We start from the raw sequence: 27,127 nt of genomic DNA on the forward strand, positions 1-27,127 counted from the left end.
ATATTAATAATACATGAGACTTGTATAGCGCTTCTCAGGAAACTCAAAGACGCTTAATGACGCCGGACCAAAATTGGCCAACATGAGGCCCCACACAAAGTATATGATGAGGCCCTCTGTTTCGCGAGTCAACGGGGGGGGGGGGGGGGTGCTAGTGGAGCCCGTGAGGTGAGTGAGGCCTCGCTGCATGATCGACCTGCAGGGAGGGACGGCTATGGGTGAGACCATGACTCAGCATTTCTGATCAGTGATGATTGATTGATCACTTTTATATTCTGATGTCTTCAGTGTGATTAAGCAAGTAAGCAATACAATTAGGTGAAGTGCAGATAATCTATTCCAGATCAAAGGAATGCTTCACTTCTCAAAGATTAACTCAAGACGTGATGTGGGGGGGAGGGGGGGTCATACATGCTATGCACACTGAGGTGTCTGAGGGGGAGTATTGTCATAGGAAGAACTTTGCAAGAAATTTGTATTTCTGTGAACCAACCCAAATGGTGCAGTTTGGACCTGCGACACGTTTAATATCAGTCATAATTTAATAGAAAGTAGTAAAGCTATTGTTGCTCCCTCTTTTCAGCAGCATAGTTACTGTACTAGTTGTCAAAGAAAGTATTGTAATCATATGTATATATGTATATACTGTATTGCTTGTGGGGGGTGCTTACTGCAGGAGTGTTTTTTGAAATCGGAAAAAAGTGGCCCAACCAGTTTTTCTAACGAAGTGACGCCCATGTACATAACAGTAACAGCACTCTGGGTTTAGCATATTGCCAGAGAAAATGCTTCTTTTCTCCCACAAAAACCCACTCTTTGTGTCCAAAGGTCAGTGGTGTTTAGTGTGGCAGAAAGCCTCGGTCCCACCGGCTGGGGAGGAAGTTTGAACCGTCCTGACTCCTGAGGTACAGCCCTGAACATCTGCCCTGCACACTCACCAACGCTCAGATCCTGCTTTTCATGCTGATTGCCGGTCAATGTTTGCCCTGTCACATTCCAACTGTGCATCCTTTCAGGCCTGGGAAACTCTCAGGGGGGATGAGCGCGCCATTGTTAGGGATTAATTACACAGATCACGGCCTGTCAACTCCACATTTTGTTCAGCTCCCAAACAAAGAGCAGACCAGAGCTGCACAGGACAGGAGGAAACATAACTCGTGGTAAATGTAATCTGACTATAATGACAGACAAAGTTTTGATAATCTCGCCAACACTCAGACCAATTCCATTCACGCTTGGTGTATGTTTAATGGGGTCCCGAGGGAGGGCAGATGTTTTGTACAAAACCACTGCCATGAACATGTTATGTTCTAAATAAATTATTATACACAACTAAATGTTTCTTTAAAGTAAAAGGACCAAAGTGGGCTATGGGCAGTGCTTTTCAGGGGGCAACATGATGTTCATGTGTTACTGAGCATATAAGAGCCTGAGAAGTAAAGTGAGATTAATACATTTCTTCTCCTAAGGGAGGGTTTTACATCTTTACACTTCTAAGTTTTTTCATATTATTTCTCTTGTTTGTCCCATATGATCAGCATCTTAATGTTGAAATGTTGTTTCAGTTCATAAAGCTCCATAGTGAATGGTTCAATACTTGTTTCTTTAAGGACACGCAGTGTGTGAAGTGACAGGTTTCAGGTGATGTTACACACCATTACAACTTTTGAACCAACTAAGAAAACAAATAAAATAGTCACTGGCTTTCAAAATGTGTCTAATGACATTGTACAGGGCCATTGGGCAGAGGAGAGGGGTCCATTTTTGTCTGGTTATCATGCTTTATTTTTAAGCATCAGTTCGGAGCCCCTCAAAAAAAGTCAATTACGATTTAGTAATTTAGTAAAGTTCAGAAACGTTGTCCCAATCTCAAGCTGCCAACAAAGAAATGGTTGGCCTAGTTGCCACAGACAGGGGAGGGACCAGAGGGTATTTTTGAGAGATCTCTTTATGATTTGTTTACAGAAATGCAAAAATAAAAATGTCAGTCTTTGCAATGCAGATGATTTTATTTATACTACAATGTGAGGATCTACAGGCAGCCTAACATCTGATCTAATTGCCTCGGAGCACAACGCAGCAGTAAATCAAGTTATACAAGTCAGTGAACACCTAAAGCGTAACTGCAGGAATGATCAGCTACCTGTCACTTATTCTATTTTCCCAGTTCATGTGTGCCGGGCTGGAATGGGCACACCCAGCTAACATGCACAGTATTTTCATCACTCCCACATCTCCTGATAATACACATGTTGAGAATTGACACAGATGAGGTATTACCGACCTTTATTGAAACAGAGCCTTGGTACAAATTCAGCAATAAAAAAAAAACAACCTTACTATCTTGTACAACCAGAACTGCACATTGTGTTGAAATAAAGGGTCAATTGATCGGAGCACAACAAGGACTCAATCAGCTGGGCCTGGATGAACAATCCACAGTGTATTAGGGAGGCAGAGTTGCATAGAAGAGTGTAACAAGTGACATACGAGTCACTACAGCGTTCCTGCACACATTTCTCCTGAGGAAGCCCTGCAGAGGCGGGGGGATATTCAAGGTCTGCTTAAATCTCTTTAAGTACATTCCTCTAAATTAAAGTCAAAAAGCAACTCAGAAATCAGAATAAAGAACTGAGTGGGAGCTCTACCGTTAGCTCATCTCCAGTTCAAAATGATTAATACCCTGCACTACCAGACGCTAATACTGTGATGAAACAGAGGTACATTTTTCACATAATGCACAAAATAACCAACGAACATTATGAAGTGTGTTGAGCTAAAGTTGTGTAAACATTTGAATGAATGTAAACCAATTTCTCACAATGCATCAGCAAAAATGAAACGAAGCAGTCAAAAGCTGAGTCACTTATTACAGACTATTGTGATGCATTCACAATCCAGGGAAAACTGAACCTCCTCCGGGGAATCTAACAGGTCCTCTCGAACTGAGGAATGGAACATTAAATGATGGCTCAGTGAAGACAATGAGGTAGTACAAATAAAAACAGGATTAAGATTCAGGGTTCAACATGTGTATTCAGACGTTTGGTTTTAGGGGGGAAATTACAATATTCAGCTGTGATTCACTGTGTTCCAAACTGCTCCGAAACTTCAACCAATCACATCTCAAAAACGGCTGTGAATTTAGCAACACTTCAAGTGTGATTATTTCTCAAGAAAAAAACTAATCTTTGCATCAAAGTTTACAGGATGACATCATTTAGCTCCTTTAACATTAATGGCACTTATTCAAATTAACATTCAATCTTCAGTTCCCTTTAATAGTCATTTACACAACAAATCAATGGCCGACAGAAAAACTATAAAATAAGAAAACATATATCGTCTTCTTTCAAATGAACACATGGGAAACTTGGAAATCCATATTTTTCTTGTGGTTAGAAACCAAATTATTTAGAGCATAAATCATTAATGCATTTGGACTGCAAAAGAATACACAAATATGACAGCTGTACGGCTGTGAGCCAAATTTGACCTGACTAGCAAATTCAAGGCACCATAGGTTTAAACAATGAGATTACAAAGGAACTCAAGGAGCACATGTCAATGAAGTCGCATCGAAATGAAAAAAGAACCTGATCTCTGAAATCAAGGTAACTAGTCGAAGGCAAAGAAGTGTGGAAGCTACACATATTCAGATTCGCCCACAGGCAAAATGGGATGGGTTTTACGAGGACTTTTCAAATGTATACCAAGGTGACTCACTGGAAGACTTTCAGGCAATGCTGTGAATCAATGGATGTCACATCTTTCTAATTCACAGGCTCTTTGCAAGTATTTCACTCACTAGATTAGCCAAAACTCTCAAACAGAGGAATATAAATAATGGCTGTATTTGAGAGATATGTGTATATATATATCTACATATTTATATATATAAATATATATACACACACTCGCACCTAATAACCAACCATGACTCCTATGTAGTGTTCTTCCATGTTAACCAACAGATTTGTGGAATAAACCGCAACAGAAGGGGCGTTACGGTTTTTCTAGTTCTTCCAGACCATGAAGCGGTGGTTTCTCAGAGGTGCAATACAATCCTAAGTGTCAGCAACATCTGGCATGAGACCAGCCTACACTGAAGTGTTGGACACAATAACAGAAACACCCCCACAGGAAGTGACATGTTTCCAGCAGTATTGTGAATCTAATGTCCCGGTGTGTTCATTTAATATGATTAAAATATCCGACACATGGAGATGACCCACGCTGTGAACACCTGCACATAAAGTAATCCGGCACTTAAGCTTACATTTAGAGTCTCCAACTTGTTATCCAACGGGAATCTCCCCACATCTTCATTATTTCCTGCTTCATTATCATTTTTAGGGCAAGACAAACATTCTCTATCAGCATTGGCAGATGATCACACTGTAAACAAGTTCAAAGAAAACACAAATCCCATTTTAGCATCCAAACTTCAGCTTCTCTTCACAGTCTTCAGGTTGAACAGTGAGGCCCTCACTGATGTAGCAGCTCCCGTAGAACGTCTGCGGAGGAAAGAAGAAAGTAAAGTGGATCAACAACAGCAACACATCCCAGAGTTTACAGAGCGTCCATGTGACACACACACACACACACACACACACACACACACACAGAACCATGCCTGTGTCTGGAATATTGTTAAAACCTCTGGAAGGCTGAGAACAAGTATCAAGCACTAAACTCAAAATGTCAACAAGAAATAACCAATCAACTGAGGATTGTCATGACATAACAGAAGACTACAAACTCCTTCTGGTTCTGTACAAAAAGAAACGTTTTGCTCCATTTCAACTGAATCTCAACTGAGTCAGCAGTATGAATTGGGCTCTAAGAAATGATCACTATTCTCAGACCAGATGAATAGTTACCCCACCTAGAAATTGAATGGAAGGTTTACCAATACCAAAACAAATGCCTGCAGCCATAAAGAAATATCCAAGTTCCTCAGAAGATTTCTGTTATTATGCACACATCCAATGAGATCTCACCAAGTCCAATCCACAAGGCTTAGAGTGAAATGACAGGGCTACGAACTATATATTATTATAAAAATACTGTATGAGAGGAGAGTTTTAGATATTGTTCAATCTTATTATAGCATCTTGAGTATTTCTTTCTGTAAGTTGGTGTTTAAGGCTACATTACAGTAAAGTGATTTTAGAAAATGACAGTTCTAGCTATTCCATTATCTGCCTTACCCACTTATTTATTATATGCAGATTCCCAATAATTATTTGTATAACAAAACAACCTACAAAATGTATCAATAGAGGTATTTGATCAAACATATTGAGCCATTGATTCACTCTTCAGCACCCGCCCTTTGATTGATAGAACACACGTCTTCACTGTCTGCAGTACAAAGAATATCCCAACGGTGATCACATCAGTACCTGTTACTGCCCCAGCTACTAAACTGTAATGGAAACGCAGCATAAAGTGAGCCAGTCCTAACAAGGCCTAACTATACCGTACTAAGCCGAGTGAGGCCCTGCAATGGAAATGCGCCATAAGTGTGACAGTGTAAATAGCCCTGTTTTAAGGCTCCTCAGTGAGCGTGCAGCAGAGAGGATGCAGGGGCAGTCTCTGTGTTCCTGCAGCACCATGAGAGGGACTGCTGTGTTAGAGATGTGCAGCCGCTTGGCTTGTCACTCAGATACTGCGTGTGTGCCCAGCTATGCAGTGATAGATTTTCCGCACGCACACTGTTACATAACTGACTTAAAGAGAGCTTGATCCTGCAGCCCATAGAGACAGCCAGCTTTAATGGCCAGAGCTGACATGTCACTTTATGTAGCATCTTGGTCTTAAAACGAAGCCACATAAACGTACCAGAACACAGTCTGTTGTGCTAACAAGGCTGTTGGCTAATAATATGATCTGGAGTGCCTCTGTCCATGTTTTTCACACCATATCAAATAGTTCCAGAATGTAGAAGACACATTCTAATACCTAAGAGCTGAGTTGACCTAAATCACAAATACATTTTCTCCCTGAACCCTAGCACATGAATATCATTTGAATGTTGAGGGTTGGACGAGACCTTTGTCCCCATCCCAGTAAAATGAAAGGTGAGTTAAATGGAGTTTGTGGTAGGCAGAAACAAAAGCTGTTTTCTGATCATACGTGTGTGAATTTGACTTGCAGATATACTGGACTGATCGTGATGACGATCAGCTGACAGATGAACCTAATGTTTGGGCAGCCAAACGATGGGTGCATCTCTGACAAACACTAAACAAGATGTGTCTTTCCAGATGACCTCCTTTTTTGGTATCGTATTGCTTTCACCCTTTGGTAGGAAATAGCACACAATGATATGTCTAGCTAAATGAATGTGGAGGCAGCCAAAGCAACACGCAGGGCGAGGTTAACTCAGGGTTTTCCTAATCAACTATTTTGACTCGCATACTGCATACACATACTGCGCCCACACTACCCAGCTACGTTTCTGCTCAGTTCATACTGCAGACACACACACTCTCTCCCTCACACTCCATCCCTTGACCTATTAAAAACTGCGTCACACAAACACTCTTTTTATATTGCCATCTTTCTCTTTACAGCACACTATATTGTAAAACAGAACTAGCGCACAGTAATTACTAAAGTAATGTAATAAACACCTTTTAAATACAGGCTTGCAGAACACTGAGGGTTGATTCCATGCGTATGGGACACATTGAGAAAACTCCTGCAGCCTCCTAGAATTTGCAAACCAGATTTTAAAAAGATATCTGATCCAAATAGTGAGGGTCTGAGTCAAATTAATGATATTGAATCAAAACAAATGTGTGACCAAATAAATAGTTTGTCTACTACAGACAGAGTGGTGTCACACTCGGCTTCATCTTAGCCCAGCTCGGCACATCTCTGTACTTTGGTGTACATTCATCTTTTACAATTTATTGAAAAAATCATGCATTTCCCAGAATACCTTGGAAAAGCCTTGTTTACAATTTCATGGAAAGGTATACTTTTAGGTTTTGTACTAAGGAATGTGTGTAAAGAGACAAACATCATATTAGAAGTTAAATCTGGCTCTACAGCATATGTGTTCCTGAAAAGCAGTCTGTGATCAAAGACACTGCATACTATTGATATTATTATGAAGTCATGTAAAGAAATCAGATTACCGGACATTATGCTTGCCCTGATTTAGAGTTCTGGGAATCTCTGTTCTGTAGTTTGGGTTGAATCTCATTTTGTAAACCGGATGGACATAACTGGCCGACTTTTCAGGAACGTGGTGCGTTGCATGTGAGGAAAAAGAATGCTGCTGCATGGGCTTTACTTTCCCATCTTAGTGAAGGGCGAGCCTGCAGCTTCTGGCTGGCCCCTGAGAGTGCTGGTTGGTGAACATGCTAAGAGGATTCTTTTCTCGCATTTACACACAACTGGGGTCTGTTCTCAACGTGAGCCAGACCTCCTGATATGGTCCGGTTAATGGGATAGCATTTAAATTGCAATGCTCTCTGTGTGCATCTAAGTAACATGTTGTGTGTGTGTTAGATATCCACACACACACAGAGGGTTAATATGTCAGAGCACGTTTGATCTTTGAGATTGCCAATCAAATCTACTTCGTTTTTAGTAAGTAAGTAATTACAATCACATACACAATATCACTTGTTTAAGAGGGCAGATACAACGTACACTCCCCCTCTGTGGGACAAATACAGGTATTCTGATTCTGAGACACAACACCACCCTGTAGGTACAATCTTAAGTGTTTTACTCAAACAAATATAAACCTTATGTCATGTAACTAAAAGAATAAAGGCCACAAACTGCAGACATTTACTGGTGGCAAAATGTCATTTCAGCTGGTGAGAGTGAGCAGAGGGAGCGTCAGCTGGATGTTTGCAGCTCCTACCGCCTCCATGCTCACATAATCTGCACTACCCATCCCCCACAGGGCAAGGCACATGACGTAAGAACAAACAAAGACAAAAGGTAGGATATAATGTCTTACATAAGAAAGACATTCTGGTAGCTCAGTTGATGGACAACTAACAGCTAACTGTTACATGTAGAACACACCAGGGGCAGCCAGGGCATGTTATTCAACCTCTTAAAAACACAGGCATCTGTGTGCTGAAGGATGTGTGGCCCCCAGGGGGCGGCTGAGGCTTTGGTTGCATAAGACAGTACAAGAGCACATACACTGAGGGTGGTCACTAAAGTTACAAAACGTGTTATGGGCAAGACACTAAACAAACCCCACCCTCACTGTTAACCATTCACTTCATCAACACCTCAAACTGAAACTGACTGCCAGCCATCAAAACAGACCTGAGGACAAAAATAATCTGATATAGATGTGGAGTATTAGGCTCCTGACAAATGCTACCTAAGTCAATATCAAGTTTACATTAGTCCCTGACATCTTGAATCCACAGCAGGTACTTCATAAAATGGAACTTCAGCCAACACCAAAAGCATGCTCAAACTTAGACAAAGTTTCCTGTAAGTAGTTGAGTAAAGACGTTGGTGGGAACATTAGGCTAATGGTTGAGTCTCTACTGTATATGCTAGACACATCTACTTGTGTTGGATACCACGGTAAAAAACACTAAAAGAATGTTTTTACGAGATTGCAGTTGGCATGATGATAATGCTATAATTGACTCGGGGCTAAAAGGCATTTTTACTGAATGGAACTTGAACACACGCTAATAGAACTAAGCTTTCCTCCTGACAAATTCAACACAGATTTGTTGTTTACATTGTAGCATTATCAGGGAAATAATAAGGTGCTGTTTACACGAGAACGCAAACGGTTGTATCCCCTACTTTTCTCTTTCGTATCATACGAGGCCGTAACGGAAATGCGGAAACGGACCCCGCAAACGATAACGGGTCCCAAGGTGGATAGATCTGCAAACGGAACGCTCTGGGGGGCCAAACGGCTCTGTGTGTACGCCCTATACGATCATTTCCTGATAACGATGAAGCCATAGCCCCACCTCTGCTGCTCACTGCTGTAGCATGGTCAGTAGCTACTGCTAGTGCTACTGCTACTGACCATGCTACAGATGTTAGTGCAAAATCTACAGCTCCTCTACCACAACCATCAGCAACAAGTGGACATGGAGAATTACATGAACTACTACATGTTGCTAAATTACAGGCCCGGCATATGTACTACAGCGTCTCCAGCGCTTTCGAGCGGTCAAATATGTTCATCTTGTTGTAGCCCCCTTGCCAGTGATTCTCTCACTAGTTTAGTTCAGCCTGGTTGTTGGCCCGGAAAGAACCTCAAATTTTATGGGGCCAGAAAACTGTGAAATAGTACCCGCTAGCCGGTACTACGCTAAGTGGAAACGCAACCAAAAACGGGCCCCGCACGGCTCGGCACGCTTAAAGCGAGCTCCGAGCTGTAGTGGAAATGCGCCATAAGTTACCCTGGGGGAAGAATGGCTTTAATGTATTCTACATAGTGGTTATAAGAGTTTCAAATTGATAAAAAAAAAATGCTAAAATTCATAACGTAATCATATGAAGAGGCATAAGTACCTGTAAATCTATCAGGTTGAAGGTCACGCAGCACACCTAGGTGACCTGGTCCATTCGGGTCTGCAGCTGGACCGCATCGGGCCGGTCCTGAGGGTTGACGGCGAGCATTTCCTGCAGCAGCTTCCTCACTCCGTCAGACATGCACGACCTGCGTTTCTGTGGGATGTTCAGTACCATCTTTGGATTCTCTAGCAGTGCCTCACCCACCGGCACAATGTCCACTCCCTGCCTCACATAGGTACCCAGCAGCTCCCGCTTAGACTCAGCATCAATGAAGGTAATTCTTTCCAACATGGCCCAGATGATGATGCCTAGGGCAAATATGTCAGCCTTGGCCGTGTAGTGGCCCTCCCACACCTCTGGAGCCATGAAGAAGTCTGAGCCGCACGCAGAGGACAACCAGAACTTGTTCACGTTAATGTTTTTGTTCTTGTCTTCGCCAACGTTTGTGTTTCCTATACCAGCGCAGACTTTACTCAGACCAAAGTCGGCCACCTTGAGAACTGGAGTCCCTGATCTCTCTGAGATGAGGATGTTGTCAGGTTTGAGGTCTCTGTGGACAATGTTGTTTTCATGCAAGAAAGCAACGGCGCTGGTCAGCTGGAGCATAAAGCTGTTGTTGGTTTGCGGGTTGGGCCTCCGGGACAGAATGAACTGGTTGAGGTCGCCGCCTTCACAGAACTCCATGACGAACCAGAGGTAGCACGGCTCCTCTGGAGGACCGAGCACTCTCTCACCTGCAACACATGCGACTCAGTCATTTAATCGTTTCACATTGATGCACACTACTCCAAATAGCGACGTGTGCCAAGTAAAAAAGAGAATAAATGAAAATACAGATAAATGATTTACATTTAGAAAATACATTTGGCCATCAGCTACAGATGTATTAGATATATTTGTGTTTTACATGCACCTGTATTTGCATAATTTGAAAGAGTGAATGGGTATTGTGCACCCGAACTTTCTGAACGTAATGTTTTCATTCACTGTATTCTACTACAGGGTGTTTCTTGAAGAGGTTATTCACGTGTAGTTATATTTATTGGTATCTCTACATCTCCAACATGCTTTGGTGTATTTCGATTTGCAGCAAATGTGCCAGCAAGAGTTAAAAACTAAAACTGTTGAACCACTGTAATATTACTGATGTGGACCCAATATTCATGGACTGTATACTTATGCTAAAACAATACTGGTATTTTGTTATTTGATGTGAACAGATCACATAATTTAAAGGAGGTATATCTTCACACAGCTGCAAACACATGTATCACAGAGGCCACACAACTTGCAATAGACACACAAGGGAACCAGCACACAGCACATGAGAACACAAAATGAAAACTATAGGAGGAAAGTGTAAAACACCTCTGAACAGCCAACACAGCCAACACAGCAGACTCCATTTTAGTGAGAGCTCTCTCAAAACTACCCAACCCCCAACGACTATGTCATGGCGACAACAACAATCTCCTGCAGGGTAAGATTCATAACTGCAATACACACAACTTGCGATTTTAAATATAACCCTTATACCATTACAGCTTAGGTTAGTTTCGGAAGTATTAAGGTAATGTCATTAACTTCAATTCTAAACTGAAGGCAGCACATTCTTCCCACAGCTCACGGTAGCCTCACCTTTCAGAGAAGTCTCCACCAGACGCAGGTACTGTTTGGACCGTTTGTTCCCGTGACTCATCTTCTGGGCCATGCCGTTCCTCTGCAGCACACACTCTTCCAGCTGCACCACGTTTTCATGCCGTTTCTCCAGGCTTGCCAGGGCCCAGAACTCCTGCAAGGCGAGCTCCACGTTTTCCGGCGCGTCGCATCTCAGCTTCTTCACGGCCACTTTGGCCCCGGACCTCCGGGCCACCGCTTCAAACACCACGCCGTAGGTACCCCTGCCCACCTCCCGCAGCAGGCTGTAGCGGGGCGACATGACTCGTCCCTCCAGGCTGTCCTGCTTGAGGCCGATGTCCTCCTCCATGTCATGGCCTTCTTCCGTGTTCCCCACGCTCAGACACCGCAGCACATTGGACTCGTCAGCTCGCGCTCTGGTTGGCTTGGAGCAGGCTCGCGCGCTCCTCGTGCGTCTCCGCCAGTTATCCCCACCAACTGTATCCATACGAAGCCTTTACGATTCAAACATTAAGTATAAAAGAGTCGACATATTGTCAACAGCAGCACTAGCCATGCTGTCCTTCACTTTGAGGAAACAGGAGAGAGCTGCTCAGCTGTGGAGGTTAAAGGAAGAAGAGAGGAAGTGACGGAGAAGTAAGAGGAAAAAAACAGACCTTCCGGTCAAGACCTTCAAAATAAGACCTCAAATATCGAATACGTTGGCATTTAGGCCACACGCTGCAATTTCAGAGTTGTTTTATTAAGCCCCGAAAGTCCCTTTAGATTTGTGTGTTTATAGTGCGCACTATGTATTATACTTTTTATGAATCCTTCATGTATTCCACTTGGAGCCATTACTCCCCCCCCCCCCGTCCATGTTGCACAAATGGTTTCTTCCCTTTCGGCACGTGTCCAGCATGGTAGGCTACACCATTGGCTAAACCGATGGATGTATTGTCACGTGTTGTAGCCATGTATTCAGTTTGAAAGATACGGCGGGAGAAAGTTTCCTTCCAAACCAAATGCTGTGCAGGTGTCTGTAGACAGGGGACAGTATGCTGCTGCCTTGGGTGATATCTGTGATCATTCATCGCAGAAAAAACGGTTGAGTCTAGTATCTTCTAAAGACTTTAAAGATAGTTGCATCGATGCTGTCTTTGAAATTACTCTGAGTTCCAAAAAATGCAAAAAGAATAAGAAATGAAAACAATTTCAATCGTGTTTCTTTCTTTACCCAGTAAAAGGAAAAGTAAATGCAATTTTTTTAGTTTTTGCTTTTTACTTTACTAAATGCGTACAAACAAGTTAAAATGACTGGAGATTAAATGTAGGGTCTGTGGAGACAGGCTGTCATGATCTCAGAGCTTAGACTGGCAAAAAATAAGTTTCATTTGAGGGCACTTCAAAATATTGATTAGGCCTAATGGGTCAGGAAAACTCATATCAAACCCCAACGCTTAGGATTTATCTTTTAGAAGCCTCACATATGAGAAATAAAGAACAACGTTAAAAAGTGTTTCTTACTAACAGACAAACTTTCCCACTCTGACTTTAATACATATCCATAAAAGTGAATGGGGAGTGATGCACTACGGTGTGAAACTCCAGTGAAGTTGAGATGTATCATCAGACTTATCAGCAGAAGTAGAAAGTAACTAAGCAGATTTACTTAGTACAATTTTGAGGTACTTGTACTTTATTTAATTATTTCAACATTTTGCTACTTTGTACTTCTACTCCACTATAATTCAGAGGTAAATGGTGTACTTTTACTTCACTACCTTTATTTAATACCTTTAATTACTTTATACTTTAGATTTGGATGAATGATGTGAAATATATTCAAGTCTTACGGCCCCTACACACGGCGGCGTGCGTTGACGCTTCAACGCTTCTGCCCATTCACTTTGAATGGGGTGACGTCACGATTCGCCAAACTGCATTGTGGGAGCAAAGCGTAGCTTTTCTCGCGGTGCTCGCTGCAAAAGTAGAGCAATGTTCTACTTTTGAAGCTGAGGCGGAGGCGTCAGCCAATCAAATCCTGCGTATGCAAATCTGCCAGTACAAGCGCTAGCCAATCAAACCGCGTGTATGCTGGGAGAGCCAGACCGCAGTTCATTTCCTCATATGCCAAAAAATGGAGGAGAAAATAATCGTAGCGGTAGGGAATCACCCGGTGCTTTCAGTCCCTGTTCACCTACCGGGATAGAGTGGCGAAGTCACGCCCATCTACTTCCGCCCCATGGGACCTTATTTCGGAAAAATAATGTATTGAAGTCAATGGAGAGAGAAAACTTATCTTTCGATCCCGTTTGAATTGTGCCATGAATTACACATATGATGTTTGTCAATCTTAAAAAATCATTTCCATGTCAAAAAAGTCACAGTTTGTCGTAAAACTGTTGAAATATAAGACTATGAAAAATACGCAATTAGAAAGACTACAAATCCCAGAGTCGCGTAAGTGATGTCACAATTGTTTTCCTCCACTAAAATAGAGATAGCTAAGATAAGATAACGCCATATAGATAGAATCTATCTATATGGCGCTGGCTAAGATAAGATAACTTTAATAAGATGCCTGTGTGCTTAGTACCAGGTTGTTATCATACCAGCAATGGGTCTTGCTCGTTCTTTTGCTTCCCGTCTGATGAAAGGACCAGGAGTGGCTTGATCAAGTTAGCTACCTAGCTAGTAGCTAGCACGTTAGTTAGCATTACAGCCTTGTCATTTTTATTAGCCTTAACATGAAGTAACATTAAGTAACCCAAAATGTTAAACAGTAAGAGTAGTAGTCATATTTCGTGAACCCTTTGAAGAGTACTGTCACCGGTGTGGTCATTCTATAATACACAATTTAAGCCCGGGGGAGAAATGCTAACGCTAACGCTAGCGATCTTTTCTACTTCATGCTATCTGCACAAATGGTTGACATTAAACATTAAAACGACCAGGCAGTTCAGAGAGAATCAAAGGAAGGCAGGCAGGCAGCTTTGCATGACATTCTTCAGGACGTGTTTCATTGTGGTGATAGTGAGGGTAGTCAATCGTTTTGTTGACAAGACAGTAGTGACGGCCATCTTGGTGACGTGTGTTGTTGACCAGAGATGTAGTTCATTGAGCGTTTCACACAAACAGATGTGTTACTTCACAGTTTTACGACACATTTTTTTTTTTTTGACTTGCAAAATTATCTTTTAAATTGACAAACATCATATGTGTAATTCGTGGCACAATTCAAACGGGATCGAAAGATAATCTTTCTCTCTCCATTGACTTCAATACATCATTTTTCCGAAATAAGGTCCCATGGAGGTCCACCGGGAAGGGGAGGGACTTCGCCACTCTATACAAACCGGAGATTCATGTGATTGGTTGTTGGTCGCGTTGCTCGCGTAAACTCCCCAAGCTCAAGACACGCCCATCGCCAAGCGGCAACGCACGCCGCCGTGTGTAGGCGGCGTTAGGGTGCATTCACACCTAATAGTCCGCTTCTCTGGAGCGCACCAGACCACAGTTTGTTACATTGTTTTATTTTGCAGAAGGTTCGGTTTGCGTTCACACGGGCAAAACTCAAACGGACTATAAACTTTAAACACAAGTCATATGTTCAACCATGTTCAACCATTGGTCAGACATTAAGGGTAAAAACGCAAATCCCGGCAATTTCTACCGGAGCCTCCGCCATGGAGCATCGGCACTTTCGGCAGGTTATTCTCATGCTGCTGTTAATCTGGAGATCAACAGACTCTAGCGGCCCGCGCATATGATTATATAATCAGACAACGTCCGTTAAAAAACATTATAACACATATAATGAGAGATGTTCTGCAGTAAGGAGGGGCGTTTCACCGACGACAGGTGTTCTTACTTTTATGTAGTTGACGGAGCATTTTTACTTTACACGACACTGTTCAACACTTAATTCTGCTTCACTCTTTAACTAAACAACCGCGGATGTCTTGAAAGACTCTTTCGCTAAAGATTTTGAAGACATCCACGTTCTTGTGACACGTAAATATACGCTTCCTATGTTTTGGTGCGGACTGCGTTCACACCAGCAATGAACCGCTCCAGAGTTCACAAGCAAGCGTTCCGAGACCACCTATTTTACCGGACCAGAGTCCGGTTGTTTAGTTCACTTAAGAGGTCTCGGACTGTGTTCACACCGACCCAACCAGGGTTCGATTCAACCGGACTATAAAAGGCTGGTGTGAATGCGCCCTTAAATCAGACTTTAGTTCCACCTGGAGTAAATTCACAAGCTACCCTGCAGTATACAAAGTCATTCAAACTAGCTGCACCTTTACCAGCTTTGAGAACACTTTAATGATCAATCATTATAATAATAATAATAATAATAATAATAATACATTACATTTATAAAGCGCTTTTCCTGGTGCTCAAAGCGCTTACAAGCAAGTAAAACAAAATAACAACAAAAGTACAAAGTGCTAAGCTAGGTGGAATAAGGACAAGGGGTTAGTTGATTAGGAGTTGAAGGCAAGAGTGAAAAGGTGAGTTTTGAGGGATTGTTTGAATGATGTGAGAGTGTTGGCGGATCTGACGTGGCTGGGGAGGGAGTTCCAGAGTGTGGGGGAGGCTGCTGCGAATGCCCTGTCACCCCAGGTCCAGAGCTTTGTCCTGAAGGGCTGCAGTAGGTTAGCTTCAGCAGACCTGAGGCGACGGGTTGAGGGCTTTGAAAGTGAAAAGTAATTTTTTAAAGTCAATGCGGTGTTTGATGGGGAGCCAGTGTAGGTCATGGAGGATAGGGGTGATGTGGTCGGAGCGTCGGGTGGAGGTGAGCAAGCGGGAAGCTGAGTTTTGGACATATCGTTTTTAGTATGAATGCAGTTGATCCAAAAAGTATGCTGTTGCAGTAATCCAGTCGGGATGTTATATGTTATGTTATATGTTGCATCTTGCTCTTACTGTTATTATGTTATTATGTTGCATTGTTGGAGAAGCCTGTGACATAAGATTTTCAACTACATAATTACTCTGTAACTATGTCAGATTGACAATAAAGAACCTTGAACCTTGAACCTTGAACCTTGATAAAGGCATGGATCAGAGTTTCAGCAGTGGTCGATGAGAGGGAGGGTCTGATGCGGGCAATGTTCTTTAAATGGAAGAAAGTGTTTTTTGTGACCTGGTTGACGTGAGGGAGGAAACTGAGGGTGGGGTCGAGGATGATGCCAAGGTTACGGATGTGAGTGGAGGGGTTGACAATGGAGCCATCGATGGTAAGAGAAAAATCTTGGGTTGAGCGGGTAAGTGAGTTTGGGCCAATGATTACTGTATAAGTTCCGATTTGTCACAGTTAAGTTTTAGAAAATTGTTTTGCATCCAAATTTTCATGTCAGTGAGGCAGGTGCTGAGCTGGGAGTGTGTGGTTGGAGAAATTGTTTTTGTTGAGAGGTAGAGCTGTGTGTCATCAGTATAACAGTGGAACTGGAGTTGGTGTTGACGGAGGATTTGTCCAATTGGGAGGATGTAGATGATGAACAGAAGGGGACCAAGTACAGAACCCTGAGGGACGCCATGATTTACGGGGGCTGTGGGGGATTTGGAGTTGTTAATGGAGATGAATTGATGTCTGTCAGAGAGATAGGATTTAAACCAGGAGAGGGCAGTACCGGTAATGCCAATGGAAGACTGGAGGCGGTTGATGAGGATGGAATGGTTGATCGTGTCAAATGCGGCTGTTAGGTCAAGGAGAATGAGAATTGAGAGGGAACCAGAGTCAGCAGAGAGGAGAATGTCGTTGGTCACCTTGAGTAGGGCAGATTCTGTGCTGTGGCGAGTACGGAAACCAGATTGAAAAGGTTCATGAAGGTTATTGCAGTCCAGATGGGATTTTAGTTGGGAGGTAACAGTTCGCTCCAGAATGTTTGACAGGAATGGGAGGTTAGAGATGGGCCGGTAGTTATTGAGGGAATCAGGGTTGAGACCAGGGTTGCGGTCGAATAGTCCAAAAATCAGCTCCTAAGTTCTAACCCTATCGTCTATTCCTTTACCTCTGAGTGAAACGTCACGGGGTTAAGGGATAGTGGATAGGAGAATTCAAAAGGATTTAGGAGAAGAGACTGCGGTACTTTAGAGAATCCGACTGCACTTTCACTATCCGACGTGTTTATGATGCACCAGCAGAGGTCATAAATATGCGCCTGCTGCTGTGGGGAAACTATGGAAACTACAGTTTTCTATACAGCGGACTACAACAGGGATGTTTAATAAGAACGAGGGACTACTGTAAACTCTGCACCGTGCTCTGATGCTGTTGTTTTATGCTTTATGAACGGGGACAACAGAGAAACATATTCTTCATGACCAAAGTTGGAATTGAAATAAAAAAGGAAAGTGAAACTTATGCTCGTCACCCTCTCCCTCCGGTCCACATTAATACAAATGATCCCAATACGTATGATTGTATGAACTATGAAAAGATCTTAAAAGCAATACAAATGTATTTATTATAAACGTTAGTCCTTAACATCTATCACTGTGTATATCACCATTCAAACATCTTTTAAAAGTTGAACAAACCCCACACAGCTCAGTAAAGACTGTGAAATGTTGACTTTATTTGATGATTTCAGTAAAAACTAACGTTCATATTTCTCTTTTTGATTATAATACTGATGAACGTTCAAAACAAAGCACTTTGGCAACTTACCACATACGTTTTGAACCGTAACTTTCATGATATCATTTCTCGTTCATAATTGGTTGTTTCCGTGAACGGCCGACTGTTGTGTGACGGCAAATGCCGCGGCCGCAAGGCATTGTGGGGCAGCATTGTCTCCTCTCCTTTCGGTTAGGGAGGTCCAGTGGTTCCTAAGCTAAAGGGGGTTATAAAGGAAGTTTGAAACCTCCTTTCCTTTCATTTAGGCCCCGGCTCCACGAGGACGAAAACGGGTTGAATCCGCATATTTCTCATGCGTATAGCCCTCTAAGCTCGACGACGGCGTAAGGGAAACGTAGAAACAGACCCCGCAAACGACAACGGGTCCAAAGGTGGATAGATCTGGGAACGGAGCGCTCTGGGGGGTCCAACGGGGCCGTGGAGTCGCCTATACGGTCATTCGTTTTCATAGCCCCGCCTCTCCCCACCTCTCCCCCGCAGGGTTGCTATCGTGCTCCAGTCGCTACTGACCATGCTACAGTTCTTTGTGCAACATCTACAGGAGCTCCTCCTTGAATTCAGATTATTTATCTTTATCTCGATATGGACATAAACGCGAGTGAAGTCTAATCTGACAGGACGGAGACACGCAGCTCCTGCCGCTGTGATGCAGCACACACTTCAAGTCAGATCATCACCCTTAGCTATTTTAATTACCTCTCAAACTACCTAAACTAGTTATAAATATGTTCATTTTTACTGTCGGGTCACTCATTACAGGATCAGCTGCTGCATGAGACAGACACTGACGCTGTCAGAAGAGAGGAAAAAGAGACAGGCAGGACTTTTACTTTTAACAGAGTATTCCTACCCTCTGGTACAAATGAAATCAAGGAAACGTCAACTGGAACGCCAACACAAGAAAACCACACTAACAGTCCATCTACAAATCTTCAAAGACTATCTCCAGCAGTACAGTAACGCACTCAAATCAGCCCGGTCTAATTACTACTCACAACTCATTCAGTCTGGCTCCAGCAACCCCAAGCGTCTGTTCTCCACCATCAGCAAACTTCTCAAACCCTGTGACAACGCCACCTCATCCTTCACCACCGAACAGTGCAACTCAGTGGCGTAGCCACCATTGGCACGCGGCACCATAACCAGTGGCACAGTAGGAATAAGTGGAATAAGTGTGCAAAATATTTACATTTTATTTTCGGATCCTGAACGAGACCGCAGCCAGAACGCGTCTCCCCGTTGCAGAAGGAAGCCATGCACGCAACGCAGCCCCGCTCTCTTTAACTCCAGGCGACTTTCTATCCTAAGGGAGCCCATGTACGTAGACACGTTAGTTTTGCTGCTATAGGCTTAGACTGTCGGGGGACACCTTACTTCTTCCTTCTGTCTGTCTGTACCTGTGTACTCTCATGTTCCGAATAACCCAGCTTCACCCAAATGTCTTTTTGGTGTCTATATCTACGCCGGGATCCTGAGTCGTGGCTTATCCTGTTGCTGTGGTCCTGTGTCCTGGATCCTCTATCCTGAGTTCTGGATTTGAGTCCTGGACTTCGAGTCGTGGCTGAACCTATCACTGTGGTCCTGCCTGACTCTCATTGTACTACTTCCCTGATGGCTCCCACATGATTGTTGACATCCTCATGGATTCATCCTCTTATTATAGACACATGCATTTCCTATGCTGTAAAATGTATTAACTCTTCGATTTACACACGGCATCTATTGCACGTGTGTCCGTCCTGGGAGAGGGATCCCTCCTCTGTTGCTCTCCCTGAGGTTTCTCCCATTTTCCCCTTTAAACTGTGGGGTTTTTCTCTGGAAGTTTTTCCTTGTACGATGTGAGGGTCTAAGGACAGAGGGTGTCGTATTGTCATACTGATATTCTGTACAAACTGTGAAGTCCACTGAGACAAATGTAACATTTGTGATATTGGGCTATATAAATAAACATTGAAAGCCCAGTGGCGATCTGCTCATCTCTCAACAAAATAATATGCTACACAGGGGCGGACTGGCCATCTGTGTGTTCTGGAGAATCACAGAACGGACGGTCGTCCTTATTATTATGCCGTTTAAACCAGGGGTGGGCAAACCTTTTGGCTCGGGGGCCACTATGAGTTTTAAAATTTGACAGACGGGCCGGGCCAGTAGCAGATCGGTGAAAAAATATTTAGCTGTCCACTCCTCATTAAACACTCAGCACTCATTGTCGACTTTTCTTTTCTTTGGTCCACTCATTGTTACAGATGCAGGTTCAAAGGTGAATTAGGTTCAAAGGTGAATTATTGCGTCATTGCATCATCGTTTGCATCATGACGTAACCGTTTACGTGTCTTCTTATGACCCACACAGCGTTTTACGTCGCTGATTTTCTCCGAAACACCGCTCACAACAACATCAATAGAGAACTACGTCGGGTAGTTTTTAATCATACAAAGCCAGATTAAATTAAAGAACTACTTCTCCAACTTTATAATTTTCTCCTGAGTGCCGTGGTGCATTGTTTATTAATGTGGTTCAGCGGCATTACCGCCCGCTGCAGCGCTGCTCGTCCACCGGAGTTTATTCTCCTGTTAACTCACGGCAGCGGCCGCTCTAAAGTATTCACTGTCTGACTGTCACACAAGCAGCTGATAAATATCCCCAATTCCCCATAAGTGAATGTGTGTCAGTCGTCTGAATTGACGCTGTTTGGCATCACAACGCTGTTATGAAAGTTTCTCTGGCATTCTACAGGTGATGTTAGCATAGCAACCGAAGCTAATCAGACTATCTTGACTACTTGTTGCTATCATATTGTGGCATAAGCCGTTTTCTAAACGCATATTTTACCGGCGTAGTTTTCGTTATGATTTTACTTGTGATAGCCACATGTAGCCCATGTATTGATTCCATCCGATAGCTGCAATAATACAAAACAAAACGTCTGCCTGCTCTCCACAATGATCAATAACAGCGAACGGATGGTCAAAGTAAGGTACAAATAAACAGAATCACACGAAGCCTGGTTAGTGTTGCCTGACTTTATAAAGTGTGTTTTTTTTACAAGTGTGTGGTTTGCTCAGCGCTACTGCTTGTTACAACTTGTATTTGCCGTACTCGCCATGAACTGTTATGGCTCAGGTTAATCTCGCCCCCCTCCGACGTAAGCGTGACCTATTTGGTTCTTAGATCTTGCCGGGTTGCCGAGTGGGGCCTGCTGAATAGACCAGACTACAGCAAAGGTCAATTGTGTCTAGAGTGCGCCATCTAGTGGGATCGACTGAAATGCCGGGTATTGCAGGAAAAAGTCTAAATGAATGCGCTCTTTACTATAATTTGGAAAATGTTGTACCAATATTCGGCGGGCCGTATATGGCCCGCGGGCCTTAGTTTGCCCATGCCTGGTTTAAACCAATGATTTACATTTGTTTAAATGGCATCATGTAAGTTGTGCTGAAAGAAAGAGGTCCACACACTGCTTCCCCGCCCTCCTGTTCACAGTTCACAAGCGTGGAGCTCTTCCTTGCCTCGTCCTCGACCCCTGCCGCCGCCGCCGCCGCCACGACCACCATCAAAGCAGCCGCCGCCACCACGACCACTTTGACCAGTGGAGCAATGCTTAGCCTTCTGGTTTCTAAACAACATAGTTTTGGCCATAGCACGTATGACCCCGCAGGAGGACGTGACCCCTGGCACCACTGTAGAGCTCTCCTCAAACCCAGACTCAATCAGGCCACCAGTCACTAAGAGCGCAGGGGGAACATCAGTCCAGACTCTGCTACCTGTCAAACCGTTGCCCAGAATGAAATGTATCCCCTCGATTGGCAAAGCTGGACGTACACCGACAGCTACTTCACCCTTAACAAGGTCACAGTCAACATACATCTTATGAACAGGAATAGGAAGAACTTTCAATCCCATCCCCCAACTCAGAACTGTGTCACCTGTGTCACTTTCATCAGACAAAGGCAAAACAGAGTCAACAATATAGGAGACAAAAGCCGCTGTGTCCCGCAAGATTTTGATTGGAACTCTGACATCACTACCTACCAATGACACCAAGCCGCCTCGTATAAATGGAGCATAAGATGCCAAAACCTCAGATCCACATGAGTGGGATGTAAGCACATCGGCAACACAGCAGCTTTTCACAGGAGCAGCCAATGCAACAGGCCCAACAAAATATTTTCCTCCCTCCGATTTTGCTCTAAGGGCAGGACATTCTGCCGTCCAATGGCCTTTTTCACGACAGTAGTGGCAATTATCAATGTTATCCATGTTGTCCACCTCAGATTTGACCAAACCCAATTTCCTTGGATCCATCCCAAACAAACCAACATCAACAGCCTTTCTACTTCCTTCAAAAACAGTTAGGGCCCCAGAGCGCCCTCCGAACCTGCTCTTATGAAGCAACACAAACTCATCAGCTGCCACAGCAGCTTCAGCCGCGGAAATGACCTTTCGTTCAGTGACATATGTTGCAATGCAATCAGGAAGAACATTTCTGAACTGCTCCAAAATCATCAGGTCACATAAATCGTCAAAGGAAGCGATATCAAGAGCAGTTAACCAACGCTTAAAATGAACAGACAAATCCCTCGCCATCTCCACATATGTTTGACCTTGCTTCTGCTCAAAGGACCTAAAACGCTGTCGATAGGCCTCTGGCACGAGTTCATATGCTCTAAGCACCGCCGATTTTATTTTAATATAGCTAGAGCTATCTTCTAGACATAAAGAGGAATATGCGGACTGTGCTCTTCCTGTGAGAACACACTGAAGCATCAGAGCACAGTCTGCATCAGGCCAATCTCTAGCTCTGGCTACACGTTCAAATAACAAAAAAAACGTGTCAGGATCACTTTCATTAAAGTGAGGTAACAAGCGCAAGTTATTAACATCGAAACGATGAGGAGACCTGGGCACCTGTCCACCCTGCCCCTCACCGGACAACGTGCCATCTCTGAGAATAGACAGACGATGTCCCTCCATCTCTAGCTTGGCTTTCTCAGATTCTTGACGCATCCGCTCCACTGCTATTTCCTTTTCAATTCCCAACTCACACTTTATTCTGTCATGTTCCCAGTCATGTTCATACTTTACTCTGTCATGTTCCTACTTTATTTTTTCATGTTCCTGCTGCAACAACAACATTTCTTTCTGCTGCTCAAACGAAAGTGCACTAGCCTGAAAAAGAGGTTTTAACAAAACCCCCTCTTCCTTTGCAGCAAACACTCCTGTCTCTCGTAATGTTGACACTATAGAGTCTTTTATGTTCTCTATCACCCTTTTATCACCGGCAATAGACACAGAGAAATGCTCAGCAATCAAGAGCAGCTGCTCTTTTGAAAAAGTGCCAAGAGACTCCTGAGACGGAGCTTTAATGAATGCCTCTACGTCAGCCATACTATATTGCAACAACCCCTCACTGGAACACAACACCGGACCTTTAAGCCGAGAGAAAAGCAAAAACAAAACTAAACTAAACAGACACCACAGCATTTATTATACGTACCTAGTGGAAAAATACTAACTTCTTGATTGGAGTTTCCCCACTAACTATTTACCATCCCACTGACTAATCTCCTCCCTAGTCTTCATGCAGTTACTTGTGGTGGGTATTTATGCACTGGAGACCGCTGGTCCAGAAAAGTGACTAGCAGGCTAGCAACACTACTGAGACCACGGCCATGCTCCCAACCCGAAGCTTCAACCACTTTCTCCGCAACACTACACACCCCGCTCAACAATCCCAAGGGAACCGCCGCTTAACCTGCCAGGGAAAACTCCGCACTGCTCCACATACAACGCACCAACAAACCCACAACGAGAGAGAAAGGGAAAAAAACAAACAGCTGACCACGGCTAAGAACAACTAGCAACCACTCTCCCGAAATATAATACCAAACAAATCAAAGCCTCACAAAGTAATTTAATCAGTCCCCAAACAACGATCTGAAATATAATGTCCTTCCCACATGCGGTCTAATGAGCCGAAACACAGAAACCGGCCGCACTGCATGCGCTCCCAACACACTTTACACACACGCACCACTCCTAACACAAATCTTACATATCTGTTGCTGTAGTACAGATAAGAGAAGCGGACGAGCCCCCATCTGTCATGGCCTGGCTCTTGGCCATAACAAAAAGCGTGGGAAGGACAAGAATATATATGAAAAAGGTATTTACTTGGCAAAACTCAATGTGGCCAAAGACAAACAAAAGGGCAAGGCAAAAAAGAATACACGATGTGGCTGCTCTCCGAGGTCCGGTCCTCTGCGGGGAGAGAGATCGAGACTCTGGCTCCGGCCTCTTAATCCTCCGGTGCCGGCCGCCAGCTGCCCAGCAGCTGTTCAGAGCGTGCTCCCCTCTCCTGCAGGGGGGCGTGGTCAGCTGCAGCTCACAGAATCAGCCCCCTGCAAAAACAGTGCTGGAGAACAGCACATAGAGCGAAATGAGGCATGGCTAAAATGCATGATCTGTTTGGTATTTTGAAAACAGAAACGTATAAATATACCTTATATAGGTATGGCCCTACAATATATCATTTAAATATAGCATGATAGGTGTCCTTTAAAAAACTCTCCAGAGTACAGTACAATTGTATAACACCTCAAAGTTAAACAATTTAAGGATGCATTGCCCAGGATTAACAATTTGCAATGTGCAAATAACAACTACCATAGTGCAATGCCCATACAGCTGCCAGCTCACACTGGTGTGCCTATGGATGAGTGCTTAACACTCATCCATAGGCTAACTCACCAGTGAGCAGAAAGCAGTGGTCTCTATAGGAACAATAAAGAATACAAATAACCTTTCACAAACAGGTATTTCATAACTGCTTACAATTGTAAGGAAGACATTTAAACTATTATTATTGGTCACAGGCTGTTGTAAACTAAACACCACTCTCTCTGACAGAACACCTCACTGAGTGATTTAACTCATATGTCTAACTTTCAGGTTTCTCTTTTCAGCCGCAGACCCCATCTCGCCTCTTTATGTGCGTCGCTAAGTTCCTCGTACTACTTGTGTACTTTAAAGCGGCACGGCATCGTTTACAATTTGCGAGCGATTTTTCAAGTTGACCGTCTTTCTTGAAAAATCCGAAGTGTTGCCAAACGTTTGATTTGTAGGTATTTTTCGGTATGCCCTGGGTGTTTCTCAATCGCGAGTACGCTTGCTTGGTAGCACATGTCTGCCGAGCATCTTGCTTCAGAAGCGAGGCAAGAATACTTCCTGGCATTCGGAAAACAAAGAGTGGAACAGGCGAGCAAGTGTGCAGGTGTGCGTCATATGAGAGGCCCTGCCTTACATTTTCCGCCACAGATTTGGGGAAATTGGTCCGTGCGCAAAGCATTGTGGGGATTTTAAGACCGCGGAGTCTACACATGTGCAGCCTCTAAATTTCTCCTAACGAAGTACGCCGGGCTCGGTAGATTTCCAAGTATGCTGGAGATTGGAACAGTACTTCGGCGGCACTCGATGACGGAGTATGCTTGAAATAGTGGCTCTGGAGCAGCTTTACTCGTGATTGAGAAACACCCTGAGTTTCTCTTTCTCCTCGACTTCCATGTGTGTTGATAACTGAGACTCTCGGCCTCCGTAGTGCGAAGCAAAGATCAAAGATCGTCTCTGCTGAGTGCTGACAGGATGAGAGGATATTATATGATTTTATTTTTTATTTTTTTTATTTAGCCTTTATTAATACAGGTGTAAAATCTCATTGAGACACAAGGTCTCATTTGCAAGAGAGACCTGTCAGTGGTAACACTACCACACAAAGTTACAGACAGACAGGACACTAAACACAGAGGCAACAAGAAAATACAACATCGTAAAAAAAGTAGTCATTGAAATCCATATAAAGTATTCAGATATAGCAGGTGCAAACACCCACAGATGATTTCTCCAGCTTTTTTAAAATTAGTTTAAAATCCGTGATGGGTATCAAACTGGTCAGCTTAAGTTCCTGCTGAAGTGTGTTCCAGGTCGAGGGGGCAGAGTATGATATGGCTTTTTTCCCAAGCACCGTGCGAACTGAGGGGACGGACAGAGTGATGTAATGTTGAGATTGTAGGCTATAGCTGTACTGTTTGTGTGATATGTAAGTGGATGAATGAATCGTTACCAATGCAAAGACGCTACAATCGATGCATCGCGAGTTCAACCCAAGCTGTAGCCGATGTGCACTCTTTCAACCGGTGCACTCGCATCTTGAACGTTTATGCCGGTGCACCGATGCGAATCGGTGAATCTTAACATCCCTACTGTACAAAGTTTAAACCCTAGTACAACTGTTACACAACATATTGAGCATTTACATTTTACATACAATCATATGTTATCAGCACGCGTATCACTTTCCATGCTTAGCTCTTAGGGGGCTCTCTACTAGCTTTGCCTTGAATGAGCTGTTCATAGAATGATTATATTTATTAATTTACAGTCATTCCATCTGTTCCAACCTATTGTTGCTGTTACCATAGTGCAATAAAAGAGTTACATAACGATGCTTGGCAATGGGCATTATTATATATTATTATTATGGGCCAGGCCTACCTTAAAGTCATTTTTGCTGGCCTACCCTATTTTATACCTATTTATATATACCTTTATATATTTATATATACCTTTATATATATATATTTATATATACCTATTTTATACCTATTTATACCCACCCTATTTTATATTTTTTACTTTATAAAGTACATTTCTGCCTACGCTACCGGTGCAACTCCTTCCTCTCGCTTTTCCAAACCAAAATCAACAACATTTACAGCAATCTGACCCCCATATCAGCACCCCCCACCTCCCCTCCTGGCTCCCCCCCTTCACCTGACAGCCCCTGTCCCACTTCTCCCCTGTGACCCCCGTGCAACTGTCCCACTTCATGACTGGAATTAACTCCACCTGCACACTTGACCCAATGCCCTCCAAATGTGTTAAAGAGAGCCTCGCCAAGGACTCCCTCCATGCACCTTTGAAATGCCGCTGGGGCGTTGGTAAGGCCAAATGGGAGGCGGGTCCACTCGTACAGCCCCCAAGGCGTGCTAAAGGTGGTCAGGTGTCTTGAACTCTCCTCAACAAAGCCCTGGTGGTAAGCACTGCCTTGGTCGAGTATTGAGAACCATGAATAGCCCCCAGGTTATCCAACAGATCTTGGATGCGTGGAAGAGGGTGGCGATCACGGACGGTTTTGCGGTTCAAGCCCCGAAAGTCAACACACAGGCGTAAACTCTTATCTTTTTTTCTGACGCAGACCACAGGAGACGAGATGGACTTTTTGATCCAGCCATGGTCGAGCAGGTTCTGGACATATTCCTTCAC

General features: G+C 43.6%; 1 protein-coding gene across 1 annotated transcript; it reads right to left on the reverse strand.

The window, feature by feature from the left end:
- Positions 1-1,990: 1,990 nt before the first annotated feature.
- LOC117493566 (serine/threonine-protein kinase 35-like) lies at positions 1,991-11,787 on the reverse strand. Its single transcript, XM_034144197.1, has 3 exons — positions 11,176-11,787; positions 9,535-10,271; positions 1,991-4,517 (listed from the first exon to the last, which is right to left on the reverse strand). The coding sequence occupies exons 1-2, from the start codon at positions 11,660-11,662 to the stop codon at positions 9,571-9,573; spliced, it is 1,188 nt and encodes a 395-aa protein (XP_034000088.1). The 5' UTR covers positions 11,663-11,787; the 3' UTR covers positions 1,991-4,517; positions 9,535-9,570.
- Positions 11,788-27,127: the final 15,340 nt, after the last annotated feature.

This window comes from Trematomus bernacchii, unplaced genomic scaffold (assembly GCF_902827165.1).
Source record: "Trematomus bernacchii unplaced genomic scaffold, fTreBer1.1, whole genome shotgun sequence".
NCBI lineage: Eukaryota > Metazoa > Chordata > Actinopteri > Perciformes > Nototheniidae > Trematomus > Trematomus bernacchii.

Excerpts from the sequence above, each read along its gene's own strand:
- LOC117493566 (XM_034144197.1), bottom strand. The coding sequence starts at position 11,662 with ATGGATACAGTTGGTGGGGATAACTGGCGGAGACGCACGAGGAGCGCG. Across the intron at positions 10,272-11,175 it reads GGTGGAGACTTCTCTGAAAG|GTGAGAGAGTGCTCGGTCCT; the intron begins GTGAGGCTACCG and ends CATGTGTTGCAG.